At 41.6% G+C, this 17,505-nt stretch overlaps 1 protein-coding gene across 1 annotated transcript in view; it reads left to right on the forward strand.

The window, feature by feature from the left end:
* Positions 1-17,505, forward strand: part of Nup160 (nucleoporin 160) — a 72,845-nt gene that overhangs the window by 35,895 nt on the left and 19,445 nt on the right. Inside the window, exons 15-28 of the mRNA XM_059260850.1 lie at positions 514-613; positions 884-1,049; positions 1,561-1,688; positions 2,372-2,532; positions 5,715-5,848; positions 7,054-7,124; positions 8,829-8,988; positions 9,278-9,347; positions 10,024-10,122; positions 11,598-11,717; positions 15,236-15,331; positions 15,423-15,517; positions 15,605-15,701; positions 15,791-15,896. Of these exons, the coding sequence (XP_059116833.1) occupies positions 514-613; positions 884-1,049; positions 1,561-1,688; positions 2,372-2,532; positions 5,715-5,848; positions 7,054-7,124; positions 8,829-8,988; positions 9,278-9,347; positions 10,024-10,122; positions 11,598-11,717; positions 15,236-15,331; positions 15,423-15,517; positions 15,605-15,701; positions 15,791-15,896 (1,603 nt within the window). The remainder of the gene's footprint in view (positions 1-513; positions 614-883; positions 1,050-1,560; positions 1,689-2,371; positions 2,533-5,714; positions 5,849-7,053; positions 7,125-8,828; positions 8,989-9,277; positions 9,348-10,023; positions 10,123-11,597; positions 11,718-15,235; positions 15,332-15,422; positions 15,518-15,604; positions 15,702-15,790; positions 15,897-17,505) is intronic.

Here is a 17,505-nt window from a genome sequence, read left to right on the forward strand (position 1 = left end):
GAAAGACCCTAGCACCCATGTAGAAATGCCAGTTGTGGTTGTGCATGTTTATGGTCCCAGGGATGGGGAGGCGGGGACAGATAGATCTTGGGGGCTTGCTAGTCAGTCAGTCTAGCCTAATTTATGATGTCCAGGCCAGTGAGAAACCTGTCTCAAAGGGGGTGGACTGCATTCCTGAGAGCGACAGCCAAGATTACCCTGTACACACGCATGCACAACCCCCAGACTCAACTGAACGTATACACACACACAGCCACACACGTTCTATCTTTCTGTCTGCTGAGAATCAGACCTGAGGCCTGCATGTATGTATTAATTAGGTAAGCCCTCTACCATTGAGTTACATCCCCTAGCCACTTCCAATTTTTAAAAAAATGGCATAGAATTATTTATAAATACTACGTACAATATGGTTTGTTGTCTGTATGATACATTATGGATTATGAGTTACTTAGAGGTTTTCTTTTTGAATTATTAAAATAATAATAATAACTGAAAGCTTTGTACTTGCAGGGATACCTGTCTTTCCTGGTGCCATCTTCCTTAGTAGATCATTTATATCTCCTGCCTGATGAGCACCTTCTGACAGAGGATGAGACAACCATATCAGACGGTAATAGTAATTGTTCTGTCTGTAGTGGACCTCCTTCCTATATGAACCTTATGTTTTATTCAAGTGGCCACAAAAATCATTAATTACCACTGATCTGTCTTGATGAGTTTACCTCACTGAAGTTTTTTTTTTTTTTTAAGCTGAAAAGGCTTAAACACCTATACTATGGAAAAGGGCTCCCTTTCATTTAATTATTGATGCCTCTTTCAATGTATTAATCAATAGACTTCATGGCTTCACACATCAGTGTTAACATTCTCTCACTCATAGATGCAGATGTGGCTCGGGATGTTATATGTCTTATAAAATGCCTCCGGATGATTGGAGAGTCAGTTACCATGGATATGGCAGTTTTGATGGAAACCAGTTGTTACAACTTACAGTCTCCAGAAAAGGCTGCAGAGCACATTTTGGAAGATTTGATCACTATTGATGTGTAAGGAGAATTTAGGGTAAAGTGCATTTCCTAATGGAATTCAGCAGTGTTTGTTATCACAGATTTTTTTAATGTGTGGTCAAGTATAAAAAGTTGTACTTTAATGTTAAAATGAATTTTCCTGAGTCTACATAGGTCTCTTTTTGTGTATGTATGATGCTAGGGAGGAGCCTGGGCCTTGTACGTTCTAGGCAAGTGCTCTACCAGTAAACTACATCCACAGCCCCCGTTTTAGATGTTATGGGGGCAGAGTAAGCATATTTATTCAGATCTGAAAACAAACTCATAAAATATACTTCTGTAACCCCTTAATTGAGCTGGATATGCTAAAAAATACCAATGTTTTCCTTGTGTTCATTTTGTGGGTCATTCCTAAAGAGCTGAAGGTGATTTCTGTGGTCTCTTGAGGATCTTGTGCCAGAATGATTGTCTCCGCTCTTTACTATGGGCAACGCACATACAGCCTGTCTTAAATGTCAATAATAACAGGAATTTTCTAATTGTCATATAGAGAAAATGTGATGGAAGACATTTGTAGTAAACTGCAAGAGATCAGAAACCCTGTCCATGCCATTGGACTTCTCATACGGGAAATGGATTATGAAACAGAAGTGGAAATGGAAAAGGGATTTGATCCAGGTAAACAACAAGTGTGCTTTACCGAAAACAATGACATGGAGCTGGAGGGATGGCTCAGTGGTTAGGAGCATGCACTGTTTTTCCAGAGGAATCAAGTTCACTTTCCAACACCCACATCGAGTAGCTTGAAGCCAGTTCTAGGGGTATGAGTCTCTGGTCTGTGGGCACCTGCACTCATGTGCACATGCCCACATAGAGATAGATGCACATATACATAGTTAATAGTAATTACAATATATTTTTTTTAAAGATTTATTTATTATGTATACAGTGTTCTGTCTGCACGTATCCCTGCAGGCCAGAAGAGGGCACCAGATTTCATTACAGATGGTTGTGAGCCACCATGTGGTTGCTGGGAATTGAACTCAGGACCTTTGGAAGAACAAGCAGTGCTCTTAACCTCTGAGCCATCTCTCCAGCCCCAATTACAATACTTTAAATGCTATATTTAATTCCATTTTTCTTTTTCAGATTATTACATTTATTTATTTTGTGTATGTGCATGTACACATAAGCTGTGGTGCACATACAGAGGTCAGAAGACAACTTGTTGAGTGGGGGAGGTCAGCTTTTTCCTACTTCATGGGTCCCTGGGAATGAGCTCAGCTTATCAGGATTGGCAGCAGATTCCTTTACCTGATGAGCCATCTTGCCAGCCCTTAACTCCATTTTTTATGTTACAGCTCAGCCTTTGAATGTTCGAATGAATCTTTCCCAGCTCTATGGTAGCAGCACAGCAGGGTGTATTGTGTGCAGAGGTGTGTATAAAATTGCCAGCACTCGTTTCCTGATCTGCCGAGACCTCTTGATCTTACAGCAGCTATTAACAAGGCTAGGAGATGCAGTAAGTACTACTTGCGGGGAAACCTGTAACCTCTCAGACCCAGTAGAGCCCAGAGAGCTGGAGACTTGTCTCTATTCATTGGTTTGTACTGGGCATAGCCTAACTGGAGGCTCTGCAAATACCAGATGAAAGAGGTATTGTTGGTTACTTTTCTTTCTGCCGTGACAAGATTCCTGACAATGACAGCTTAAAGTCTCGACTTGAGTTTGAAGGTACAGTCTCTTGTGACTCCAGGAGTGTGAGGTGGCTGGTTGTATTGCCTCCCAGTCAATAAGCAGAGAGAAATACTGGCACTCAGCTCACTGTGTGCAGAGTTGGAGTTTAATCAAAGACATTTCAGGTATAGATTGTAAGCATGGGAATTAGAGAAAGAGGGGTGCTTAGAAAGAAAGACACTCGGGAGTGTGGGCGTGGACTTTTCTAAGAAAACATTACTAGTTATCATTTTGTGATATCAACCCAGCCCATGAGATAGTCCCAGCTACATTCAGGATGGACCATTCCCCCTCAGTTAAATCTTTCTTTCCTTTTCTTTAGTTGAACATTCACTTTTCTTTTTTTTTGGGGGGGGGGTTTCAAGACAGGGTTTCTCTATGTAGTTTTGGTGCCTGTCCTGGAACTCCCTCTGTAGACCAGGCTATCTTCGAACTCACATAGATCCGCCTGGCTCTGCCTCCCAAGTGCTGGGATTAAAGGCATGTGCCACCACCGCCCAGCAGTTAAACATTTTTTTTTTTAAAGATTTATTTATTTATTATGTATACAGTGATCTGTCTGCATATACACCTGCAGGTCAGAAGAGGGCGTCAGATCTCATTACAGATGGTTGTGAACCACCATGTGGTTGCTGGGAATTGAACTCATGACCTCTGGAAGAACAGCCAGTGCTCTTAACCTCTGAGCCATCTCTCCAGCCCCTGTTGAACATTCTTATAAACGTCCTCAGACACATCCAGAGGTGTATTTCCATGGTGATTCTAAATTTCAAGTTGATACGATTAGTCGTCACATAAATAGAAATAAACATAATCGAATACACTCGGACTGTGAAGCAGGTCACTGTTACTAACCTGCCTGTTTAGTGTGCAGATTCCTCAGGTCAGCTCTTGCAGGATATAATCTTCTTCATACCAGTCTGGGCGTGGTAGCAGAGCCCCAGTGTAGAGGGCGGGGTTCCATTAAGCACAGTTTGAGTCGCAGCGTTTGTTTCTGTGGTCCTTTCTGCTCCTTCCTTTGTTTCCTCTTCCAGTTTTCCTTCTCATACCACCCTGATCGTGCTGCACACTACTAATGTATTGTAAAAGGTTACTTTTTTGCTCACAATGGAATCTTTTTGTTCCTTGGACACTCCAGGCCTGAGGATCAAACCCAAGGCCTCAGACCCATGTGTTTCTAAGTTGATAAATGCGTTCAAACCTGGCAAGAAAACAAGTAGATCAGACCAATTCGCGTTACTGTACAAAGATCCAAAAGACTTACAAGGCTCCCAAAAGTGTTTATACCATATATTTTCTTTCTTTTTTTTCCTTTTTAAAGACTCATTTTTATTTTAGTCAGCCAGGGGGTGGGGTGGGGTGGAGGGTTTGCAGGGGCAGGTGGAGCTCTGTGAGTTTGAGGCCAGCCTGGTATGTGTAGAGAGTTCCAAGATATGTAGAGAGACCTTGCTTTGAAAAAACAAGCAAAAATACTTCTTTATTTATTTGTATGAGTATTTGGCCTGCATGTATGTATGTATGTGCACTGCATACATTCTTGGTGCCCTCAAAGACCAAATGAAAGTGTAAAACAGATCCCCTCAAACTGGAGTTATGGTTGTTCATGACCTACGATGTGGGTGCTGGGAACTGTGGGTCCTCTGCAAGAGCAACAAGGGCTCTAACCCTCTGAGCCATCGCTCCTGCTTCAGGAAGTTAATTTTAAAACCCCAACACAAAGTAGGAAACTCTTCTTAGATGAGCCCTCACTCACTGACTTTTTTAGATAGAACTACTGGAGTTAGAAGCATGTGCCACCACGCCCAGCTCCTTTGCCTTTTATCAATAAACAGAAAAGCAATAGATGTTCATATAGAAACTTTATAAAAGCCATGTGAGCTACTAAATAGTCATCTATAACCACATACCCAGGAATAAACAGAGTAGGCATTTTGTTGTCCTGTGTGCTCCTTTGCTATGTAAATAATTTTTTGATTTTTGTTTATAAAAGCAGAATATTTTACTTAGTATTTTAGTAGCTATCTAGTACAGTTTTTACTGACTCAACCATTCTTGGCTATCTAGAATGTTGCCAGTTTTTTTTCTTTTGGGAGGGAGTCTTAATGTAGCCTCAAACTCACCGTGTAGCTGAGGCTGACCTTCAGCTACTGTTCCTCCTGTCCCAATGTCCCAGCTGCTGGGAAACAGCATGGACCACTACAGCCACCTGCCAGATCTTTGGCTATCTCTAGAGTGAGTTCTGAGAATAGAGTTGATGTCACAGGATGTACACATTTTGAAGACTCTGGGTATCGTTGACAGATTTGCATCTATTGGTCAGACCTGTTTAACATGAACTACAGCGGCAGCAGGAGAGACGTAGATCTCTCTGTTCCTTTGTTTCTTTTCACCGTGAGCTTCCCTGAGTCAGAACTGGGTTGAGCCAGGTGTGATGGTGCACATCTTTAATCCCAGCCCTTCGAAGGCAGAGGCAGGCAGATCTCTGTGAGTTCAAGGACAGCCTGGTCTACATAATGACTTCTAGATGGCCAAGGCTATGAAGAGAAGACCTGTCTCAAAAAAACAAAAGAAAAAGAAATAAATTGTTTTGGTTTGTTGTTGTTTGGTTAATTTGTTTGTTTTGACTGTTACTATTCAGCAAAATACTTTGCCATTTGCTACCCAAAAATGTAGTGTGTGAGCCAGTTAGTGGTGGCACACACCATTAATCCCAGTACTTAGGAGGCAGAGGCAGGTAAATCTCAGTGAGTTCAAGGCCAACCTGGTCTGTAAAGTAAGTTCTAGGACAGCCAGGACCGTTACACAGAGAAACCCTGTCTCAGGGAAAAAAAACAAAACAAAACAAAACAACTAGTGTGTATACTGTCTTTACAATACTGTTCCCTTAACTGTGTTGCTTTATTTTACCTCTTCTGAACCTCAGGAGTAATTACCTATCCTAACAGCTTACCATCTTTTCTGCCCTAGGTGATCTTGGGAGCTGGTCAGCTCTTTCAGGCTCAGCAAGACCTGCTGCATCGCACAGCTCCCCTGCTCTTGTCTTACTATCTCATTAAGTGGGCAAGTCAGTGCTTGGCAACTGATGTTCCAGTTGACACACTGTGAGTTTCATTGTCTTAGAATAGAGGTATTTTTAAAATAGGTTGGGGGACTTGTTGGCTGGGGTGCTGGGCATTGAACTGGGGGTCTTTTTTAAGCATGTTGTGCAGAAACAATTGGCCTTTAAGAATCAGAAGTTGGGGCTGAAGAGATGGCTCAGTGGTTAAGAGCATCAGCTACTCTTCAGAGGGCTCAGTGCCCAGCACCCACATGGCAGCTCACAACTGCCTATAACTCCAATTCTAGGGTGTCCAGTGCCCTGTCTTACCTCCATTGGCACTGTACAAACACGACATACAGAGACAAGACAGCCTCATACAAAAGACAAAACTTAAAAGGAATTATGTTTATTTAAAAAATAATTAACTCTTTTATGTCCTCCATTTTTTAATGGTTGAGGGTAACTTATCAGAAAGTAATGTTAATATATATATAAGCTTAAATGTATATACATTTATATACTAAAGTTTGTGTATAATGTGGAGACAAGTCATATCGATGGCAAAATAAGATGAGGCAGGAAGAGTTAAACCATACACAAAACGGTTGTTAAAATTAGACTGAACTGTATTTGCAAAGAAGAAAGAACAATCCAGTGATGACAGTGTTCTGCTCCTTTCCCTGTTGCTGTGATAAAATACCCTGGCAAAGGCATCTGCAGCTCACAGTTCAAGGGTAAAGGAAGGCCCCTATGGCTGCAGGAGCTTGAAGCAGCTGGTTACAGCTGAACTCAGGAAGCAGAGAGCACAGCGAACACGCATGCTTAGTGCTCAGCCCCCTTTCTCCACGATACAGAGTCTGGGACTCCCTGCCTAGGGATGGTCTCAACACAGTGAAGATGGGTCTTCCCACATCAGTGACACACTCCAGAAAATCCCTCGGACATTCTCTAAGGATCACAGTACTAGATGATCCTTCACTGGTATGCCTGAGTGCTTGCCTCCCAGATGACTCTAGAGTCTGTCGAGGTGACAGTTAATACCGCCATTAGTCAGTGAGCTCTGGTGCACAAGTGACTCTTGGAACAGTCCTTGGATGATGTGATAGACAGCAATCTAAATCTTGATTCCTGTTCCCTGCTTTTTTTTTTTAAGCTTTCTGTGGAGTTTTTCAATACACTTTATTAATTTAATCAACAATGTAAAATAAAGTTAGAGACATAATGCTTAACAGAGTATTTATTAGACTGTTTTCTCTTTTCTTATAGGGAATCTAATCTGCAACATTTGTCAGTATTGGAATTAACTGATTCTGGTGCCTTAATGGCAAATAAATTGGGTAAGGAATAAGCTATGTATATATTTGCTTTTAATTTGGAGGTTTATTGTGTATTAAAATGCTTTTTTGTCACCTTTGTTGTAGAAATGGTTTGCTTTCGTGCCATGGCAACCTATGGCCTGAGACCTGTGGTTATGGCAAGGCATCTGTGAAGATGTGCTCCCAGATCAGGCATAAATGAGGACTGTTGTAGCTGTACATGGCACAAATAAACACTATTAGGAAGATAATAGATGGCCACCAAGAGAAACCTTCCTGAGAATCAGACTCTTGCCTTTAGTGTTTCTGGGTTTTTTTGTTTCGGTTTTTTTATGGTTTTTGGTTTTTTGGCACAGGGTTTCTCTGTGTAACAGCCCTGACTGCCCTGGAACTCGCTCTGGCCTGAACTCGCAGAGATCCACCTGCCTCTGCATCCCTAAGATTAAAGGCATGCATTACCACCACCCGATGCCTTTAGTGTCATCGTTCCCCCCCCCCTTTGGACTACATTTTCTATACCAACCACAGATCCCCCTCTCTTCCCTCTCCCCACCCACCAGCCTTCTCCCCCACCTACTCCACATTCCCTCCTCCTCCATGGAAAGGCCTTCCATGGGGAGTCAGCAGAGCTTGATACATTCAGTTGAGGAAGGTTCAAGCCCCTCCCCCTGTACTAAGGCTGTGTAAGGTGTCTCACCATAGGTAACGGGCTCCAAAAAGTCTGCACATGCACCAGAGACAGATCCTGATCCCACTGCCAGGGGGCCCCTTAAGCAGACCAAGCTACATAGTCCAGTCCCATGCAGGCTCCACAGCTACTGGTCCATAGTTCATGAGTTCCCACTAGTTTGGTTTGGTTGTTTCTGTATGTTTCCTCGTCATGATCTTGATGCCCCTTGCTCATAGAATCCCTCTTCTCTCTCTTCGACTGGACTCTGCATCTGCTTCCATCAGTTACTGGATGAAGGCTCTCTTGGTCCAATCAGAGCTGGCAGAGTCTATGTCTCAGGGAGCAGCTATGATCTCGGGGATGGGTCTGCTCTTTTTTTTTTTTTTTTTTTTTTTTTTTTAATGCCGGATGCCATTTATTTATTTATTTTTTGGTTTCTTGAAACAGTGGTTCTCTGTATAGCTTTTGCACCTTTCCTGGATCTCAATCTGTAGACCAGGCTGGCCTCGAACCCACAGAGATCTACCTGCCTCTGCCTCCCAAGTGCTGGGATTAAAGGCGTGCGCCACCACCGCCCGGCACCTTTAGTGTTTCTTATATTGCTTATATTCTTACATTGTCCATTGTGTTTTGATACTCCAGTGATTTATTCAACAAAATCATTTTAAAATTTTACTAAGTTCTAAATTTACTAAGTGGATTTTGTAAACTTAGTCAAGAATATTTTAAGTTAAAATATTTAAGAATATTTTAACAGCTTTAGTACTGTTGAGAAGGATTTGTGTGAGCTAAATGTGGAATCTTGGGACTATATTGTGAAAGGTTTCTAGACAAATTGCTTAAGTATAGTGAGACCATGAAATTATTTAAGTGGCTTTTCCATTGCTTTTGTACAGTATGAGACAGTTTGCAAACTGCTCTTATTGATATTGCTACTTATGGTTCCCATGATGCATGTGTGTTTTAAAATGATCATTGTGGCTAGCATGAAATGAATTAACATGATCTTGATTAAAGGTTTATATTACAATTACAAGTTTTCTTTTCTTTTTAAGTGTCTAGTCCTCAGACAATTATGGAGTTATTCTTCCAAGAAGTTGCAAGAAAACATATTATATCTCATCTCTTCTGTCAACCAAAAGCCCCCTTGAGCCAAACTGGATTGAACTGGCCTGAAATGATTACTGCGGTTACCAGTTACTTGTTGCAGCTTTTGTATCCTTTTGCTTGAAAGGCAGATGACAGTCTGTCTAAATTGTCTCTAAAGTGTTTATTCTGCCCGTGTAATGAAGTTTTCTTTCTCTCTCAGTGCTGGGGATCAAATCCAGGCAGCATGTATTAGACAGTGTTTGAAGACATAGCTCCTATACCTCCAGCCCTAGAGCTTTTCTTGCTTTTGTTTTTAATTAAACTATTTCATTGACTCTTCTGAGTTTGATACCCATTAATATGTATATTTTAAGTTTCACTCAAAGGAGGGGAAATTCCTTAATATGGTAACTAGATGGCCTAGCAATCCTGGTTGTCTCTTTCTAGAATGTTTGATGGGAAATTGCCAGTATGTACAATTGCAGGTGAGTTTTGCCGAATATTTCTTACCATTTTTATAAAGAAAGTCATCTTAGATTGTTTATCTGTGTGAATGTTAACTATATTTTAATTGGCACTGACAGCAAGAGCTACAAAAATTAAACTTGATTATGCCAAGATGCCTAAATTCATATTCTCATTCTCCCTCTCTACACACACACACACACACACACACACACACACACACACACACACACACACATCACTTTCTCTGCAGTCCCAGGCATTGAACCCAGGACCTTGAATATGTTAAGAAAGATCTCTACTGCAGAGCCTAGTGACATACCCCTTTAATCCCAGCATTCGGGAGGCAGAGGCAGGTAGATCTCTGTGAGTTTGAGGCCAGCCTGGACTATATAGTGAATTCCAGACCATCCAGAGCTACAAAGTGAGAGACCTTGTCTCAAAAAGCAAACAGAAAGAAAGGAAAAAGTTCTGCCATCACAGAGATCCACCTGACTCTGCCTCCCGAATGCTGGGATTAAAGGCGTGACCACCACTGCCCGGCCTGGATTCATTTTTAATCTCATTTTTAATCTCTGGGTATTTCAGAAATAAAGCCTTATACTGAACATTCTCTTCTCCCTCTGAAGAAGTTAGAAATGACTGCTCTTAAGTAGTGCTTATTTTCTAAGCAGAAAGTTCTTTTATGCCTTTTAGGATTATATTCAACTCTTGCATCCCTGGTGTCAAGTCAATGTTGGATCTTGTCGCTTTATGCTGGGACGGTGTTACCTGGTTACAGGAGAAGTACAGAAGGTAAACTCCATTTGAGTGGTGAGCAAACCAATGCAAAGCAGACACCTGGCTTCCATCTAACTAGGATATAGGAAATGGTAGGCACAGAATTTTCTAGAAAAGTTTAAAGAAGACTGACCAGTAAAGGACAGCATATGTATGTCAGGATTGGTTAATTAGTACAGGGAAGTAAGAAGAAAACATTAAAATCCCTCTGTCCCAGGGCAGATGTTTTTAGGAATTAGTGATGCATTTACTTAAAGGTTCACATAGTTGGAGCTGGTAGATGGTTCAGCAGGGAAGAGCTCAGACTGTTCTTCCACAGGATTTAGGTTTAATTCCCAGTCTATGTCACAGCCCACAGCCAAGTGTAACTCCAGTACAGACGACCTGACATACATGCAGGCAAAATATCCATACATAATAAAGTTTAAGAAAAAAAAAGATTGACCTAGTGAACAATCGTACCTACCAGTCACATTCCGTAGTTGGTAACATGCTGTTGTAGTTGCCTTATTACTAATTTATCAGATTAAAAACAAAAAGTTTTTAAAAAGTTTTTAAAAACCCAAATAGACATCTTATTAAAGTTTACATGTATGTCTGAGATACTAGCGATTAAATCCAGAGCCTGACATGCTAGACAAGTCCACTTCCACTGAGCTATATCTATGGACCAACTCCACCTTTGTCAATTAAATAATATTTATTCCCTCAAAGTGTAAGATCAAGGTATGGATAGAGCTGGCTTACTTCTGATGACCCCCCCCCCAACTTTTTTCTTTTCTTCTTTTTCTTTGATGATTTATTTATATTTATTTTACGTGCATTGGTGTTTTATCTTTGTGATGGTGTCAGGTCCCCTATAACTGGAATTACAGATAGTTGTGAGATGTCATGTAGGTGCTGGGAATTGAACCCAGGTCCTCTGGGAAAGCAGTCAGTGCTCTAAACCACTGAGACATCTCTCCAGCCCCCAAATTCTTTTTTCTAAATGAGAAAATTTTAAGAAAAATAGTAAAGGATTCCTCAAATTTTAGTATTGGCAACCAGGCATGGTAATACATACCTTTAATCCCAGTACCTGCGAGGCCCAGGTAGGCCAATCTCTGAGTTTGAGACCAGCCTGGTCTACATAATGAGTTCCAATACAGGTAGGGCTTCATTTAGAGACCCTGTCTCAAAAAACCAAAACAGATAAACAAAGAACATTTAGATTTGACAGAAAATGTGAATGTAGTATAGACTTTCTTAAGCAGTTTTGTTTCTATTTTATCTTTTTCTAGTACATGCACCCTGATTTATAGCAACTAGAATTGGAATAAACTTTTTGTTTGTTGAAACAGGGTCTCACTATGTAGCCCAAACTGGCTTCACACTCAAAGATCTTCTTGTCTCTGCCTCAAGGCTATTGAGGTTAGAAATGTGTCCCACTGTGCTCAACCTTTGAACGATCTCTTGTAAGTCACTTTGTATTTTATTCTTTATCTCTTCAGGCTCTGGAGTGTTTCTGTCAGGCAGCATCTGAAGTGGGCAAAGAAGAATTCTTAGATCGCTTGATCCGCTCAGAGGATGGGGAGATTGTGTCCACTCCGAAACTGCAATATTATGATAAGGTACAGTGTTGTGGTCCTGGCCCTTCTCAAACCGCTCTGTACTGAAGTGCAACTGAAATACATACATGGTCTTGGCATTTAATTGTTCCTAGAACTTTCAAGCAAAAACAGAAGTGGAAAATTCATTATCTACATACATTCCAATAATAAATATATACTGAAAAATGTACTTATTTAATGAAAGATTTTAAATTATTTTCCAAGCAGTAAAATACTCAGAGAAGTAACAGGTGTGGTATATGTATAGGTGTGCTTACCCCTGGAGGGCAAAGGTCAATTTCATATATCTTTTCAGTATCACACTCTGTCTTTCCATCTTTATTTTACTTTATTTAATTTTTTTAAATCTATTTCATGTGTGTGGATGTTTTGCCTGGATGTTAGGTACACCATGTCCTGAGTGCCTTGTGCCTGCAGAGCTCAGAAAGAGGGTATTGGATCCTCTGGAACTGGAATTATGGATGGTTGTGAGCCACCATGTGGGTGCTGAAAATCGAACTCGGGTCCTCTGCAGGAGAGCCATCTCTCCAGTCCCACCTCCATCTTTTCTTTCTTTTTTTTTTCCTTTTTTTTTTTTTTAAAGATTTAATTTTATTATGTATACAGTGTTCTGTCTGTATGTGTGCCTGAAGACCAGAAGAGGGTGCCAGATCCCATTACAGATGGTTGTGAGCCACCATGTGGTTGCTGGGAATTGAACTCAGGACCTCTGGAAGAGCAGCCAGATGTTCTTAACCGCTGAGCCATCTCTCCAGCCCGCCATCTTTTCTTAATATAGAGATTTGTTTTTATTTGTATGTCTGTGTCCGTGTGAGAGTTATCACATGTGTGGGTGCCCTTATTAAAGGCTAGAAAAAGGAGTCTATTCCCCTGGAGCTGAAGTTACAAGTGGTTTTGAGCTGCTATACAGTGCTAGGAACCAAACTGGCATTCTAGAAGAGCAGGAAGCACTCTTAACCCCTGAACTATCTCTCCAGTCTCTCCATCTTATTTTTGAGGCAGGATCTCTCACTGAACCTAGAACCAGGCATTTTGGCTTGATTGGCTGGCCATTAATCCCCTTCCCCCACCAGTATCCACCTATCTCTGCCTCCCACTCCTGGACTTACTGTTACACACTGCCACGCCCTCCCTGCCTTTTACACAGGTGTTGGGGATCCAGTTTCAGGTCCTCATATTTGAACAGCAAGTGCTTTATCAGTGAGTGGCCATCTCCCCAGCCTGCTATGTTCTGGATGAGACTCTCCCATGAGATCATGTGTAGGGTTTTCCACTTAGAGTGACATATCCTCATTCAGAAAGTTTTGACCCTCATCTGCCATGTGGTGGCATGGGCAAGGGAGATGGGCATGCTGCTGTGACAAATGGGAGAGCTGGTCCTGCCCCTCACCAGCTGCAGCACTTGGGAGAGTGGGCCATGTTCCAAGCCTGTGCAACACAGTAGAGCGGGCCCTGGTGTGGGTACAGGTGAGCCAGCCTGAGGGCATGAGAGCAGAACTGGCCCTGCCCCTTGCTGCCTGCTGCTTTGGGTGAACTAGCCAGGGCATGCTGGAGAGCTCACCCTGGTGCTGAGGATGAGGGAGAGCTGGCGGGCTGACCAACTCAGCTACCACCCAGGCCCAGAACCAAGGCTATGAGTTGGCCCACTCCACATCCACCCCATCTATGAACTGATAGAGCACATGAAGGGGCCAGTCCTGAAGATCCAAAGCTGCAGTATCGCCATGACACAGGGCAACAACAGGATGTCCAAGAGAAGTCCCAGCGAGGGGCCAATATCAACAGTGTAGCAGAAGCTAGAGGCCTTGAATCAGACCAACGACTCACTGCAGTGAGCACTTGAAGCAAAGATGTATGAACTAAAGGGTGGACTGCGTGACTCGCTGTGTCACACTGCAGCTGCCATGAGAAGATTTTTTTCTTTTAAATTTTATTTTATTTTGGAGGGCAGGTGGCAAGGGCATAGAGTGGATAGCCTAAGGGATAGGGAAATGAATGGGATTAGCATGCAGGATGTGAAATCCCAAAGAAGCAATAAAAAGTTTAAGAGTGGGGGGGGGATGAAAGTTTTGAATTTGGATATTTTGGATTTCAGATTTTTAGTTTAGGGATGATCAATCTGTAGTAAGATTGTACTTATTCTTCCAAAGTCACTTCCTTGATTCTCGAGTGGGAAAGAGACTAGACATACATATATGTTGCTATATAGTGCATATATATCGTATATTTATATAATAATGTTATGTGTATATACTGAGTGATGTTACTAAATATTTGATAGAAGTGAAGCAGATCAAGGGGATAGATGAAGAAATGTTACCTTGTTATCAAAATACCTTGGAAACTGTAGTGGTAAAGCCTATAGTCTCAGTGTGGAGATTTGGGTTCCAAGACTGAGTAAACTTGGACAGGTTATTTACTGGCAATCTGTAAAGTCTTTATCCATTTGCTATGAGAACACCATAGAGGCCTTCGGTAATCAGAGTAATTTTTGTACTCTGAGCTTACTGGGTGCAAATGTAAGGACATAGACGTTTCCATGTCTTTGGCAACTTTTCATTATTCATCATATCTGTCAATAGGGAAAGAACAAATGTTTGTCGTGCCTGTGGTCTCAGTACTTGGGAGGCTAAGATATGAGGATTACTTGAATTCAGGAGTTCCATTCAATCTGGCAATATAATAAGGCCCTGTCTATAAATTAAATAAATAAATAAATAAATAAATAAATAAATAAATAAATAAATAAATAAATAAGACAACCAAAGCCCTCATTAATAGTGATTCTTAACAATGTTCTGTAGAGAATGTTTAAAGTATCTTTTAAACTTCACCTGTCTGTTTCAACCTGACACTAGCAAACAGAATTCGTCTGTAACTGGGGCCACTCATTGTTGTAGTAGCATTTTCTAGTAAAACGGAAGGATTTGACACTGAGCTGTGGTTGGGCAGGTTGGCTGGCTGGCTGGCTGGTTTTTGATGCAGCATCTCCTGTAGCCCAGGCTGGCTGAACTCACTGTGTAGCTCTTCTTACCTTCACATCCCAAACCTGGGATGATAGACATGCACTCTAATGCCCAGCTCAGCTGGAAAATCTTAAACGTTATCCGAATTATTCTGTCCATCGTGACACCTCACCTGTCTGTGGTGCTAGTTAACTGACCAGCTCCTCAAACATGCTGTCTATGCAAAGAACTGAGCAACACTTCATTTCCCTTCAGAGACTTTGATTTCACCATGATCTTGCCTAACTATCTTTTCTGAGTACCGTAGAACCATTGGCGTTCTACTGTCAGATGAATTTTTCTTTAATCTGTATGTGTGTGCATGTGAATGCCAGTGCCCAGGGAGACTTCGGATCTCCCCAGAGCTAAGGTTACAGGCAGACGAGTGCTGCCTGGTGTGGGTGCTGGGAATTGCACACCAGTACACTGCAAGAGCTGAACATCCTTGCACCTGCAGAGCCATCTCTCCAGCCCCCAGTCACTGGAATTTTAACAGAAATGTCTACTTGGTAGGTTCTACGTCTCCTGGATGTTGTTGGATTGCCTGAACTGGTTATTCAGCTGGCCACCTCAGCAATTACTGAAGCTGGTGATGACTGGAGAAGTCAGGTAAAACTAACTCAATTCGACTGTTTTCCTCAATACTTGTTATGGATATGGTATCTTAATTCCTAATGCTCTCTTTTGATATTCGATTCAGGCTACTTTAAGAACGTGCATTTTCAAACATCATTTGGACTTGGGTCACAATAGCCAAGCATATGAGGCCTTAACCCAAATTCCTGATTCGAGCAGGTAATCTCCTCGTCATTTTAGAGAAGACAGTTGCCGGCCCTGTTTAACTCATAAGACAGTTACCCTCATCTCCTTCTCTCCCTGTAGGCAGTTAGACTGTTTGCGACAGCTGGTGGTAGTTCTTTGTGAACGCTCCCAGCTGCAGGATCTTGTAGAGTTTCCCTATGTGAATCTGCATAATGAGGTAACTAAGTTGTCCACTTCTGTCAAGTAACCAGTCTGGCTGCCGTGATTGCTACTAACTCCAACATCTGATTTCTCATCTTTTGTTAGGTTGTAGGAATAATTGAATCACGTGCTAGAGCTGTAGACCTTATGACTCACAATTACTACGAACTTCTCTATGCTTTTCACATCTACCGCCACAATTACCGAAAAGGTGAGCAACTGAACTAGAAGCTTGGTGTTGAAAGCAACTTTATGAGTTTAGTCATAGTTCCAAAAACATTGTGTATTGGACATGTGTTTTAATTATATTTAAGTAGAAGATTAGTTTCAACCTTTTGATGATTGTCTAGTCACATATATATTTGTCTAATGACATTGAAAAAATAGGGCTGGAGAGACAGCACAGGTTCAGAGTGCCGACTGCTCCACCAGAGGACCTGGGTTCAATTCCCAGCACCCACATGGCAGCTCACAACTGTTTGTAACTCTAAGATCTGACACACTCACACAAACATACATGTAGTCAAAACACCAATGCACATAATAAAAATAAACTTAAAAAAAATCATGTCAAAAAAATTAACTGTATATGTGTGTATGTAGGTGTGTGGGTGGGTGTATGTGTGTGGGTGTAGGCTCCCATTCTGAGACTTTTTCAAGTGATTTCCAGTGAGCTGTTACTCGGCATTTTTCTTCCTGATTGTGAGGGGAACATTGGCTTTCTCAAACTAGAAGCACTTTGTGCTCCTCAGTGTTGAACTCTGTGCTCTTTCAGACTTGGCTGCCTCCCTCTTTAATTTTGTTTCTTAGAGTAAAATCCTAACTGCTTAAATGTACTTAAGTCATCTGAATATAATAGATAGCCTTCTCTATTATCAGTGGTTGAATTGTCATTTCCCTTCAGTATTATGCAATTCTTTAAAAAGAGGTGACAATTTGACATTCAGAAGTAATTAAATGAAAGCTGGCCGGTGGTGGTGTACACCTTTAGTCCCAGCAATAGGAGGCAGAGACAGGAGGATCACTGTGAGTTCGAGGCCAACTTGGACTACAGATTGAGTTCCAGGACAGCCAAGGCTATACAGAGAAACCCTGTCGAAAAAAAAATAAATTAAAAAATAATTAAATGAGCCACTTTCATTCCAAAACTCAGGATGCAGAAGCAGGTGGATCTCTATGAGTTGGAGACATTCATGGCCTACATAAAGAGCTTCAGGCCAGCCAAGGATACATAGTGAAACCCTGTCTCAAAAAAAAAAATTAATTAAATTAAATTTAAAAAAAAAAGAAGTTATCAAATGAGCAGGCATTGTAGTATATACCTTTAATCCCAGCACTTGGAAGGCTGAGGCAGGGGGACAGTGAGTTCATGGATAGCCTGTGTTTTAAAGTCCGCTTAATAAAAACCTATCAGAGATGTAGGACTAGGATATAGCTCAGTTGATTGTTTGCCTAGCATGCAGCAAGCTCTGGTTTATTGATCAGCACCACACAAAGGGGGAATGGTGGTACACACCACACCTCTAATCCTAGCACCTGGAAGTTAGAGGCAGGAAGATCAAAAGTTCTAGGTCATTCTTGGACCACTGCTACATAAGACCGGGTCTAAAAATAGGGTTGTAGAGTGTAGGGGGAGGGGCTAGAATAGAGCTAAAATTCAATAAGACAAGAAAAATGAATGACTTAAAAATAATTTGATATGGCTGGGTGTGGTGGCGCATACGTTTAATCCCAGTAGGGGCCAGCCTGGTCTACATAGTGAGATCCTGTCTCACATAATAATTTTAGAGCAGATCTGAGGATATAGTTCAGAGGCAGAT

The sequence above is a fragment of the Peromyscus eremicus genome, chromosome 4 (assembly GCF_949786415.1).
Source record: "Peromyscus eremicus chromosome 4, PerEre_H2_v1, whole genome shotgun sequence".
NCBI lineage: Eukaryota > Metazoa > Chordata > Mammalia > Rodentia > Cricetidae > Peromyscus > Peromyscus eremicus.